The 13807-nt window shown below is 37.9% G+C and overlaps 1 protein-coding gene across 2 annotated transcripts in view; it reads right to left on the bottom strand.

Moving 5' to 3' along the window:
• Positions 1–13807, bottom strand: part of RLF (RLF zinc finger) — an 83115-nt gene that overhangs the window by 28284 nt on the left and 41024 nt on the right. Inside the window, exons 2-3 of one of the 2 annotated variants that reach the window (XM_036025829.1) lie at positions 12469–12557; positions 11751–11953 (exon numbers count right to left, since the gene is read on the bottom strand). In XM_036025829.1, coding sequence (XP_035881722.1) covers positions 11751–11912 — 162 coding nt within the window. In that variant the 5' untranslated portion in view covers positions 11913–11953; positions 12469–12557. The remainder of the gene's footprint in view (positions 1–11750; positions 11954–12468; positions 12558–13807) is intronic. The other variant, XM_028512473.2, reaches the window with a different exon arrangement.

Below are 13807 nucleotides of genomic sequence, written 5' to 3'. Positions count from 1 at the left end.
AAGTTGTCCCTATACAGAAAAACACATAAAACAAAGTTATGATCAGCTGACAAAAATATTGTGACAAGAAGCTTGCAGAAATCTAACCTTCCATATCCCCTAGTAGTAATAGTTTCAGCATTTGCTAATTCGGTGTTTGCAGTGACCATTATAGAACATACCCTATTTTTCGGACTATAAGACATACCTCCCTGCCCACCTCCATTTGGAAGGAAAATGCAGCAGTGACCCTGCTCCACTGCTGCCCCCACCGCTCAGCGAGCCAGGCACGCTACATTCAGACTATAAGATGCACCCCCTTTCCTCTCAAATCTGAGGGGTGCGTCTTATAGTCCGAAAAATAGAGGTAACTCATGCATGGCAAGGGTCGACTGTATCTGTAATAGGTAATATAAAGTCCTTGTCTAGTTAGTTCAACATCTGGATGTCCTTAGGAACAGCTTCTATAGGCTGCTTTTCTTTACCTGTATATGAGGTATCATTTTTCTTTTTACGATAAGTGGGTATTTTAAATAATATATTGTGGCAACTCTGGAAATCTGATTCCCTCACCTCATTAGGGTTTGTTATTGTTGCTATTTATTTAGCGACTTTCCTGGAATAATTCTGTAAAGTCTGTATTGTCATCTGTGGCCACTATTAAGTCTTTGCTCACTTTACTGAGGTCAGCTGCCTATTCAACATATGCAGGATATTTGTTTAAATGCCTTGAACAAGTAGTCTCTCTGCTTTTGCCAAACAGCTCTGTGTTTGTGTTGGGACATGGTTTCAATTTCAGTAGGCACTTTACAACGATCTTGCCCTTCATTTCCTACTTGTGCAGAGCCTCAAGGTAAACAAAAGGCGAGGGACTGGAGCCTTCTGAAGTCATTCCTTGGTAGACACACAGTCCTGTACATGCATATTACTTTCCAGAATCCAAGGAATATATCAGAGGTTTTCAAAGCCTCCTATGGACATCCCATATTCCAGTTTTTCTTTTTAGTTTTTTGGCTAATCTCTTTTTAGCCCGACCAGTAATGCTTCCTCAGAACAATGGATGAAGTTGTCATGTTAATCAATTATTACTGATTGTTTTTGAGAAATGTTCTGGGGACAGAGCTCAACTCTCAGTCAAATAAAGATGGGTTCTGAGAAGGGAGTTTTTTAGAAGGTTGCCAGATAGGTCAAATGGTGACAATTTTCTGAGGATGGGCTTTTTCAGAGTTCCAAAACCATTCTATTTCCTTGGTTGGCACTAGGCTGCTGGTTTTTACAGCCACCACAGTTTCCAGGTTGTTTTCAAGGTTACTGTGAAGCTGGGGAGGGGGAGGTGGGAAGTGGTACAAGTTAAAATGCCACTAAGCTTGCTGTTCTTACTGAAATTCATCTGTTTTTCTTGAATAAAACCTACTAGAATTGTGTTATGCAGTTAGGTAATTTCCGGAGTTCTGAAAAAGTTAATTTCAACCACTCTCTGACTTCAAATGCTGATGACTTGGAACTCTGTAATTTCCAGCTCAGACCTCTCCCCTAAGTTGTGTGACTGCTATCTGCTGCTCCTTCTCCTTTGCGTTGCTGTTCTTTGTATCCCCAGGGCCTAGTAAAATCTTCCAATGGATATACATTACATGATTGAAAGGCATATCTGTACTATTTCTTACAATAATAACATGTGAGTCTACAATTACCTCAAAATAAAATGTCTAATTTTATTTTATTTTTTAAAAAAGATCCCCTTGACTATTGTACAAAAATGAACTGTGGGGACAAGAATAGATGCAATTATAAGACTTTCACAATAATCAATCAACTGGCATAAGAGAAGGTAGGTAGAAAAAGTGTATTTGTCTTCCTAAGTTATTTTCATGCTTAGGCTACAAAGGTTAAACTAGTACTCTGGCCAGTGCTATTACTGGATTATTTTCAATACAGTACTTTCAATCTAGAATAGTGGTTTCAATCTAGTATTTTCCTGATCCATCCTGAGGTGTAAGGCAAATAATTTGTTCCTAAAAATAACCTTTTAAAAACTGAAATCAGTAATTGTCTTTTCAAAAAGGAATCAGGAAAAAAAAGAATCAAAGTGGATTTAAGATTATCCATAACATAGATTGCTTTCACTTGCATCCCTGAGTAGGAGAAACATGGGAGTTATAGTTAGCAAGCTTCTATTTCATGTAAACCTGGGTCTATTTTGGGGAGAATTATCCTGTTTAGTTTCAGAGATATCACCTGGAAAAAGACTTTTAAAAATCTGGCTTCTTTTAAACTGCAGCAATACCACAGACCACCACTATGTTGAGAGGTTATGTGCTGGTTTCTTAAAGAAATAAATGGTCATTAAATCCTAGAATGGTATGTATCTGAGAGAAACCTGAAATGTCCTGCTGAATTTTTAAAAATAATGTATGTCTAACTCTCCAGTGTAATCATACATAAATCAAAATACCCACACATAACCCATGAAAGTGAAAGAAGTGAGATCCAAATATGTACTTAGTCATAGGAAGATGCCCCTTCCAGATATTTTTTAAAACTCTTTAGGAGATAAAATATTTAAATAGACAAATCCTCAATTTCCTCAGAAGGCCTTTTTACCTTTAGTGTACTTTTCAAGTATACATCTTATTCCCCATATGATTATTAATGATCAAGTAAAATTATTCATATTTTAATTTTAAATTTAATTGTACACTTATTATTCTTTGTTCTGGATCCATCTTCATCTTGTTTCTTACTTAAAATACACTTGGAATTTCTATGTTCTTGTTTACTTTTTCTTCTATTCCCAAACTGAATTCCCAGTGGGTCCTGTTTAAATGTATTTGCTATGTTTATCATTTATACCTAGTGACTGTGTCAATTCCCAACAGTGTTAGTTAGACTGGTGAATAAATTAAGTCATGTTTGTTCCTTTCCCATCAAGAGACAGAACAAGCCTTTGCTACTGTATCCATTAATCACATTAAACACTGAAGGTGTAGTTCATTCAGGGACCAAGGCTGAAACGGACCCACCCTGTAACTGTGTCAAGAACTCTTCTGACAGATTTCTTGATTCTTCATAATAACAGAAGTGTTTCATGTTTAAAACAACATTATCATTCACAGTATATGTGGAAAACTTGATCTTTGCAAGGATTTCCTCCTCCAGTAGTGAAAAAAATATACAGGAAAAACCTGCTTGGGACACTTCTCCATGGCCAAGTCTGTAACTTTCATTAAAATATTTTTGTATGTAAAATTAAGAGCAATGTCATCTCATTCGATTATAAATGAAGTATTTACAAACTAGAGCTTGAGGATTTCATGGAGTTCTGAATTCTGGGTTCTGAATTTTGGCTTTCAAGCTGACCCTGTCAATTATTCTTAATTGTATGTGTCTGGCTGAATCTTCCCCAGCAGAGGTTTCCCATTACACACACCTATTACTGTGATACCCACAGGTGCCAACATACAAATACTTCTATTCCCCGCCGCTGCTCAAGTTAATTTGACTCTTTTGAACTCAGCTGAAGTAGATGGCAAAATATGTGTGTAATTCTTCTACCTTAGAACATGTGCTAATTTCAAGTTAATAAGCATCTAGTAATTCGTAAGTACTTTTCCAAAGCAAATTTTAAAGATTCTCTTTAATTCTACTGTCACTTGCAAAAGCAAGCATCACTGGATAAGAGACTAATTATGATGGTACCAGTGTTCTTTTAAAAATGATTTTATGTATGCTAAATGTTTGTGCATTAATTAATTTAATAAATCAATCCCAATCATTAGAAAATATTTTAAACCACACCTTATATATAACTGTATAAATATGAATAGAAGGATATACCACCAAGATGCTTCCTACTGGAACATGGCTCACCAATGCTTATCAAATGACAATAAGTTGTACAGTGGAAAGTGGGCTGGCCAGAGAGTCAGGGAGGCTGCATACTAGTCTGGGCTTGGACATCAGCTTAATGCAAGTATGGCTTTGGAGGTACTACCATCTTGGCCTTAGTTTCATCACTGGTAAAGCACAGATTAGGCTAAATATTTAATAGCTGTAATACACTGGAAAATTTGATTCTTATAGAGCCAGGATCAGTAAGTATTTTTTGTACAGGGTCATATAGAAGACATTTTCAGCTTTGAGGGCCAAATGGTCTGTTACTCAACTCTGCCATTGTACAGAAAAAAACAGCCATGGACAATCCATAAAACTTAATTTATAAAAACAGGTAGTTGGGTCACAGGCTGTAGTTTGCAACACAACTCTGTTTTTGTCCTATCAGCAAGACTTGTTCGTTCTTCCATTGCTAACAACTCCAATTTCTTCTTCTAAACCTAATACCTACTTTTTCTAGGTTTCTAAAACACTGTTTCAGTCATTTCACTTCCTACCTTCAAAACCTTCCTCATATCCACTGCACCAAATTTAAGCTCTAATACCCTGGATTTTCAGAAGCATTCCTTTAGCACACCCAACAGATCTCTCTCACAAGACCTCAACACCCACTCTCTGCCCCAGGCAAGGTGTTCTCTAGGGCAAGGGTCCCCAACCCCAGGGCTGAGGACCAGTACTGGTCTGTCTGTGGCCTGTTAGGAACCTCCTGGCTGCACAGCAGGAGGTGAGGGGCAAGCTAGCGTTAGCATTACCGCTTGGGCCCCACCTCCTGGCTCCTACCCCAACGCCCCCATCTGTGGAAAGACTGTCTTCCATGAAACTGGTCCTAGGTGCCAAAAGAGTTGGGGATAGCAGCTATAGGGGGTACTGGCAAAGTACACATTCATTTCCGTCTACTACCACATTCAGTTATCCCAAAACCATTCCTTCTACCTTCCAAACCCCATCAGTATTTCAAGGTCCAACTCAAGGATCAATTTTTATAAAGCCTTTTATAAAAGTCTTTTTATTCCAGTCCACAAAGACATTATCCCCACACTGCTACTGAATTTAGGGGCAGTATATTATGGCTTAGAATTTATCTTCCTGTAATTGTTTCTGGCAAACAAACTAGGCCATATATACTCTTTCAATTTGCCAATGCTTAATACAATGCTAGAAACAATACTGGTTTTAAATAAACAAAAGGCTGAGATATTAAAGAAAAAGTTATTGTTATAGAATGGAGAAGAATCAAATCCAAGGTCTAGCATTTTTGAGTCTTCTGAATTTTTTTGGTCTAAGAATAACCATTACTGCATCTTACCCTGATGATTAAGTTTCCCAAACAAAATATTGCAGCTGTTTTAGGAGGTGAGCAGTCTTCCATCTCATTACCCTTCTCAACATGGCAAATAAATAAATTAGCATATAGGCTTGTATTTAGTCCCTATGAGTGCCTACTCTGTGGCTAAGTATTCTTCTAGAATGCAGGGATATAGCACTGAACAAACCTATGTCTCTCTACAAAGATTTTAATCTAATGGGAGGAAGTAGAGAATAACCAAATATGATGTCCAGAAGTAGTAATATATACTACAAAGAAGAAAACCAAATAGGTAAGGGGACAAAGTAAAAGAGGCCGTTTAATATGGGTTTGTATTGGGTTGGCCAAAAAGTTTGTGTTTTCTTTTCAATACAATGAAGCTAGTAGTGCTTGGTTGTCTTTAACTTCATTTGAAACAATTTAGTTAGACTGTATCGGACAGCTGTCATATCAGCATGAATTTAAAAAAAAAAAAAACCCTCATCAAAATTGGTGAATTTTTGTGCAGCCATTTTAATACTGAAAATGGAAGGTAAGCAAATCTTCAGCATAATATGCTTTATTATCTCAAGAAAGATAAAAGTGCAACTGAAACAAAAAAATATTTGTGCACACCTTAAAAAAAAAACTTGTGCAGTATATGGAGAAGGTGCTGTGACTGACTGAATGTGTCAAAAGTGGTTTGTGAAGTTTCTTGGTACTACTGACAGACATTATGGCCAAACAAGTCTTTGCTGTGGGGCTGTCTTACGCATTAGGAGATGTTTAGTAGGACCCCTGGCCTCTACTCACTAGAAGCCAATAGTGGAGATAGCCCACATAATCAAAATATCCAAGTCAATAGCTATTGGTGAAAATGAAAAATGTCTTATGTTTTATGGAAAAAATCATATGCACTTTTTGGCCAACCAAATATATATTTATAATAACAATGGCAAATATTTATTGAAGAATCAGGGCAGAGTAAAATAAGGGATAAGATTATTATTTTAGATGGGACAGTGAGGAGGGCCTCTCTGATATGGCAAGGGGAGATGTAAAGGAATGAGCAATCCAAATTACCTTGTGGAAGGGCATTCCAGGCAAAGGAAATACTAAGTAGAAAGCTCTTGGGCAGGAACATGTTTCTCTTGTTCAAAGAGCAGCATAGACAAGGTGACTGGAGAGCAGTGAGCATTAAATTGTACAAGAGATGGTCAGAGGCCCTGGCCAGGTAGCTCAGCTGGTTAGAGCGTCGTTCTGACATGCCAAGGTCATGGGTGTGATCTCCAGGCAGGGCACATACAAGAAACAACCAATGAATACATAAATAAGTGGAACAAATAACTACTGTCTTTCTCTCTGCCTTCCCCTCTCTCAAATCAATAAGTAAAAAAAATTTTTTTAAAGATAGGGTAAGGGATGGTTAGAGAAGTAGACAGGGGTCATGTCACATAGAATAAAGACTTCTGGATTTATTCAGAAAAGATGGAAGGATGTTGAATGGTTATGACCAAGGGAGCAACATGGCCTGGTTAATCTAAGAGATTATTTTGGCTACTTTTGAGAATAAAATGTTGGAAGCAAAAGTGAAAACAAGTACACCAATTTGGAGGCTTTTGATTTCATCTGTGTATCCCCAATGTCTAAGACAGCACTTGATATATAAACCCTTAAATATATAACACCTAGAGCAATATTTACTATCCCATATCTTTAATATAATATACCAAACCAAGGTTTGATTCTCAGCATTACCACTTTAAGTTTGTAACCATCCACATATTACTTAATCTGAGCCTTAGTTTCCTTACCAATAAAATGGAGTTACCTCAGAGTTTTAGTGAGGATTAAATGTAACAATGTACATAAAGCACTCAGCCTAATATGCCTAACACAAGACAGGACTCAAAAAAATGGTAGTTGGTTATTCACTACCCACCCCCACCTCCAACACTGAGAATACAGTTGGAAGATAAGTGACTTCATTTAAAGGGAAGTTCACAAAAACAAATAAAGCTCTTTAATAGCAGGAATACCAGGAGCTTAGTTATGGACATGTTAAATTCAAGATGCTATTAGCCATACAAGTAGAGATAGTAACCAGGCGGTTGTATATACAAGTCTGGAGTTCAGAGGAGAGAACTGGACTGGAAATAAAACATTTGGGATTTAGATCATAGCTGGTACTTACCGTCATAAGTCTAGATGAGATCACCACAGGAATAAGTATAGATAGAAAAGAGAGGACACTCAAAAACAGAGTCCTAGAGTACAGGTAGAACTGAGAAAGAACCACCAATCAGGTAGACAGAAAACCAAGAGTATGGTAACCTAGAACCAAGTGGAAAAACTGTTAAAAGTTTAAAAGACAAAGTAAAGAAGTCAGATTGAGTAAGATGAAAACTGAGAACTCCTCACTGGACTTAAGTGATGTGGTAAACTGGCAAGGGTGAATACTGTATTAAAAAATATTTAAGGAGAAAAATGTTAAACAGTAAATTTAGACAATTCATTTAAGAAATTTCTCTGAAGGGCCTGGAAAAAATGGGGTGGTGGCAAAGTGTAATCTCAAGATTTTTTTTTTAAGATGGAAAAAACAACAACATAAATCTTTACAGCAGAGGTTGAAATTGATGACTAGGAGAGAAAAGGAGAACTGCTGTAACATTACCCTTGAGGAAGCAAGAGCAGATGGGATTTGATATGGAAGTCAAGGGGACTGACCTAAACTGGAAGAACAGGTATAGTTCATCCTTAGTAACAGAAGAGAAGCTGTGTATATACAGATGCAGGGAGCTGAACAGATGCCATGAAAGGAGCTTATAGAAATTGTCTTATAACTAATTGCCTCAATTTCCTCAGAGATATAGGTAGAAAGTTCATAAACAGTGACATGGGACACAAATTATAGTATGGTTTAAAGAGAAAGAACAAGTATGAAATAGTAATCTAAGAGAGTGGGAGAATGAATGAACTAAAGAACTACAGTGAGTGATTTAAAGTAAAATTAGTTGACAAGTGTTCCTTCACATAAGTTTGGCACCACTGGTACAGGTTAGATACAGCGTTTGTGGAAATTTAGGAATAAGCAGGATATGGGTTAGTCAAACAAGTACAATTAAGGGAGAGACCAACAGAGGAACTGAGGGTGTATATAAAGAGTGATAACAATGACTGATTAGAAAAACAGAGTAAAGAGGGAGGTGAGAACATGTAGAGAATGAGAAGAGTGAAAAGGTGACAGCATGAATAGATTGTTGATCCTGGTGGAGTCTTTATAGTAAAGAGAGTGAGGCAGAAAAAGAGAGTTGCATGTGGAGAGGAGGATATTTATAGTTCTACCTGTCATAAAGTAAGAATTACTATATCATAGACCCAAATCTCTGAAATTCCTATACTTACTTAATAAGAAGGTTCAGTGTAGAGGTAAAATGAGAATCCATATGTCAGAACTGAATGGCAAGTAAAAGAAGTAAAGGGAAGAGACGAATTACAGCCTAAGATGTCCTCATTTTTCTCTGTATAATTTAACAAAAACTATTAGAGAAAACTAATTTTAACTTTTCTCAGGAAAACTGATTCGTGTTCAAAAAAGAATGCAATCTGAGGACCTCCGGTCAAGATGGCGGCACAGGCAGACATGGCTCACTTCTTCACACAACCACATCAAAATTGCAACTAAAATATACAACAATCATTGCTCAGGACCACCAGAAATCAAGTTGAATGAAAGTGTGAAAACTACAGAATTAAAGAAACCATCTCCAACCCAGATTGGCAGGAGGTATGTGGGCACAGAATGGACTAGTCCCTCACTCAAGTGTGGTGGATAAAAATTTGAGAGGGGATACCTTGGGAGTGAGGAGTCCCAGCCCCACACCATGCCCCCAGCCCAGGGTTCCTATGCCAGAAAGATATGTCCCCACAACTTCTGGCTGTAAAAACCAGCAGGGATTGAGTCAGTGGAAGAAACTGCTGGAGCCCCGAGCAGTTCCTCTTAAAAGAACCCACACACAGACTCACCTACTCAGACTCATTCCCTCTGAGCTCCAGCACCAGGGTAGCAGCTTGAAAGGCAGCAGTGGAATATGGGGAAAAATTGAAGCGTTTGGCATCAAGACGAGCAGAGGTCATCGTCTCTTTTCTAAACCATCCTCCCCCCCACCAAGCAGGCAAGCTGGTGCTATATCTGAGACTACATCAACCGAACTAATGTTGTTTGACCCAGCTGTGGATATCCCCAGAGACTCCGCCTCCCCCATACCCCCCACCCAGCTTCTGGGCCCACCCAAGCTGCTTTTCCATGTGAATGGCTAGTCTTGGCTCATACTTCACAACTTCCTAAATCCTATCAAACAAGCATCAGCTGGCCTCAGTAGAGTCACAAGCATGGCACTAGCAGCAGCCAGCCTAGACTCACAGCTTGGCTTCACCTGGGAATCTCCAAGTAGCAGCCATCTCAGATTGCTTATAACTCAGGCAGGTTAGCCCCAGGCAAAACATGGGTGTGGACTGACGGTGCCCTGCACCACCCAGGAAAGCCCGGGGCCAACGCACCCCCGTGGACAGCTACAGACCACATCAAAGCACCACCACCCTACCCTGCCCCTGCACAGTTGATCCTCCATGGAGGCAGAGGTTGGGTGGTAAGTGGTCACAGTCCATCCCTGCAGCAGACTGGCCTGGGTAAATCCCTCCCACTATTCTGCCAACAGCAACCAAAGCTCTACTGTAAGAGGAGGGTATACTCAGCCCACATGAAGGGTGCGCCTCGAGTATCCAGGTTGGGTGATAGTGGAGGCTGTGTCACTGGACCCTAAAGAACACCTACTACATTAGGCCACACTAGTAAGACACAGAGTCAAAGCAGCTCTACCTAATACATAGAAACAAACACAGGGAGGCTGCCAAAACAAGGAGACAAAGAAACATGGCCCAAATAGAAGAACAGATTAAAACTTCAAAAGAAAAAAAGCTAAACAAAACAGAGATAAGCAATCTATCAGATGCAGATTTCAAAACACTGGTTATAAGGATGCTCAAAGAACTTAGTGAAGACCTCAACAGCATAAAGACGATCCAGTCAGAAATGAAGGTTTCACTAATTGAAATAAAAAACAATTTACAGAGAAACAACAGTAGAGTAAATGAAGCTGAAAATCAAATCAATAGGGTGGAAGATAAGGAAGTAAAAGACAACCAATCAGAACAAGAAAACAATTTTAAAAAATGAGGATAGTGTAAGCAGTCTCTGGGACAACTCCGAGAGGTCCAACATTTGCATTATAGGGGTGTCAGAAGGAGAGAAGAGCAAGAAATTGGAAATCTATTTGAAAAACTAACGAAAACACAGAGTCCCAAACAAGATGGATGCAAAAAGGCCCACTCCAAGACACATAATGAAAATGCCAAAGGTTATAGATAAAGAGAGAATCTTAAAACCAGCAAGAGAAAAGAAGTTAGTTACCTACAGGGGAGTTCCCATAAGACTGTCAGCTGATTCTCAAAAGAAGTTTTGCAGGCTAGAAGGGAATGGCAAGGAATAGTCAAAGTCCTGAAAAGCAAGGACCTACAACCAAGACTGCTCTACCCAGCAAAGCTATCATTTACAATCGAAGGGCAGATAAAGAGCTTCCCAGGCAAGAAAAAACTAAAGGAGTTCATCATCACCAAACCATTATTATATGAAATGTTAAAGGGATTTATTAAGAAAAAGATCAAAACTATGAACAATAAAATGGCAAAAAAAAATCTATCAACAAGTGAATCTAAAAGAACTAAGCAAGCAAAAACAGTCGGAATCATAGATACAGAGTATTTTGATGGTTGCCAGATGGGAGGGGGGTGGGGGGAATGGGTGAAGAGGTGAGGGTATTAAGAAGTACGAATAGGTAGTTACAGAATAGCCACGGGGATGCAAAGTACAGTATAGGAAAGGGAGTAGCCAAAGAGTTATACGCATTACCCATGGACATGTGGTGGTGACGCTGCCTGAGGGAATGGGTGGTGCTGGTTGAAAGGAGGGCAAAGAGGGAAAATCAGGACAACTGTAATAGCATAATCAGTAAAATATAATTTTTTAAAAAGAATGCAATCTGATTCTAAGTTTTTAAAAAGATTTAATCACTTTATTATTTTCTATGGTATCCAGTTTGTCCTCTTAATCACTGTTCAAAATGTATTCACAGGTTCCAAATTCCTACATTTCTTTACTTACAGTTCAATGTATAAAAGTAATTTAAGCTAGACTTAAGTGCCATTCTCTTTAGTTCATCCATTATTTCTGCATTTCTCAAACACAGAAAAATCATCACTTTAAGTAAAAACAAGTTTCACATTTAAAGATTTCAAAGCAAACCATTACCCAAATATACATCCACTTGCATACTCTTTAAATTACCCACTTTTCAAATCTACCTAAGAAGCAACTTTATATTCAATCTGTTGAACAGTTAAATATACTATTAAAACAGTATTTTTCAATAGCCTGAGAAAAGAGTCTTGATTTTTACCTGGCCATGCAACATTTATCAAATTCTATTAAAATTCTTAGTAAATGTGAATGACAACGGCAGTTACTTGCTTTACTCACCTCCTTAATAGCATCTTCATTGGGGAGAACAAAACATAAGCATGTGATATAGGCTTGCTGAAAAGACGACACATTGGAAATTTCTTTAGATTCTGCACATAGCTTTGATAAAGCAGTAGCCTGGGGGATGCAGTTAGATTTCAACAAATGTTTTATTCGCATTTGCAGAAAGAAAGGTCCTTCTTCTGCAATCAATTTATTGACTAGAAAAAACGAAAAATGAAACGATTTAATAGCATACCACATAATATGTCATGGTTGTTAAGATGAAGTTTGGTATCTTTTGTTTGTTTTAGTGAATTAAAAATTCAGCTGATATAACTGGGAAATTGGATCTAGTCTCAATACTCATCTAATAGAGCAGAGAGCAAAATAAAATAATTTTGCTAAAGCTTCCCACATTACTTAGGTAGTTTTATTTGGAACACCAAACCTTTTAATAAAGCTATTATCATTTCATCAAAATTTATTATTTGACCTCCATCCTCATTTTCTGATAAGGGTAGTAAGAAATAGTGAAGTGAACTATAAACATAAGTGCAAGAAAAAGAAGGAAGTGACCTACGTTGTATTAACAACTTACACTTATGAGGTACCAACCTTTAAACTCAGTTTTTATATACCTCTCGTTTATTCCTCACACCACCACCAAGGCAAGTCTTATCATCCCCAGTTTAAGGTTAGAAAAATTAATATTCAGAGAAATTAGGTAACTTGCCAAAAATTCCAAAGCCAGTGGTGCTCTTTCCTCTAAACCAGGCATTTCTCAAAGTGTGTTCCACCGACCAAAAGACCTGAGAGATAGTCCTAGAAAAAAAAAGGATTCCTTGGTCAAATCTCTGAACAGTCCTGCAATAAAGAAAACTGTCCGCTTTTATTTACTCCATTGCTTCCCAAACTGATTTGACCAGAGAACCCTTTTACACATATTATTAGTACAATGTAAAATCTATGTTCCTGGTTCAGTACACACTTTGGAAAATGCTGCTGAGTAGTACTAAATATTAAGCACCTGAGCACTGATTTGCACAGTGTTTCGGACAAGTCCTCAATTTATTAATAGTAGATATTCAACAAATGTGTGGCATCATTTTACATAGTATTATTTAAAGAATAGGAGTGGGAATATTGCATGTGAAGACAAGTTGTGAATGAGCAAACTGCTTTAAGTGGCTCATCTACACTAGTGTTCCTCAAACCTCAAAGTGCCTTCTGAATCACCTGGGGAATCTTATTAAAATGCAGGTTCTATTTCAGTAGGGGCTAGGATGGGACCTGAGATTTTGCTTTTCTGACAAGCCTCTGAATTGATACCCATGCCTTCAGGCCACATATGAGGTAGAAGTTACTAATACAGGTATTATTAAAACACTGGCCTAATCTTAACTATATCATCAGAATCAACTGTAGGTTTTTAAAATTCTCTTTTTTAAGCTAATACCATATATGCATATGACACAAAACTCAAAAAGCATACAAAAATGTATACAGTTAAAAACTGCCTTCCTTCTATGCTAACTCCAGTCCCCTAGTCTACCTCCCCAAGAAACAATAACCACTTCCAATTTCTTGTTTGTACTTCCAAAAAATTCCTGAATACCAAAGTCATATTTTCCCTTTTAATTTATCATACATATCATTCTATCATCATTGTAATTTAGAGTTATCTCAATACTTTAAACAACTGAATAGTATTCCACCATGTGGGTATAATTTAACCAATCCCTACTGATACACTTACAAGTTGTTTCCAATTTTTGGCAATCCTCAATAATGCTACAATTTACAGCGCTGTACCTAGACTATTCCACACACACATGACTATAGATCTACAGAAAAACTTTCTACAAGTGAAGTGCTGCCAAACTGATCTCCAGAGGTTGCACCAATTTATATTCCCACCATTTAGAGATGGAAGGTGTCATTTCCTGTGGCACTTTGAGAAGGTCTGGATGCCAAAGCTTCAACTCTGGAGATTTTGATTTAGCAGGTAGAGACTGGACCTCAGGGGTGGGTGGGTGCTTTGGTTTTAATTTCCACAGACAGCTAATATGCAG

This window comes from Phyllostomus discolor, chromosome 5, assembly GCF_004126475.2.
Source record: "Phyllostomus discolor isolate MPI-MPIP mPhyDis1 chromosome 5, mPhyDis1.pri.v3, whole genome shotgun sequence".
Lineage (NCBI taxonomy): Eukaryota > Metazoa > Chordata > Mammalia > Chiroptera > Phyllostomidae > Phyllostomus > Phyllostomus discolor.
This window is presented reverse-complemented; position numbering and strand designations above follow the sequence as displayed.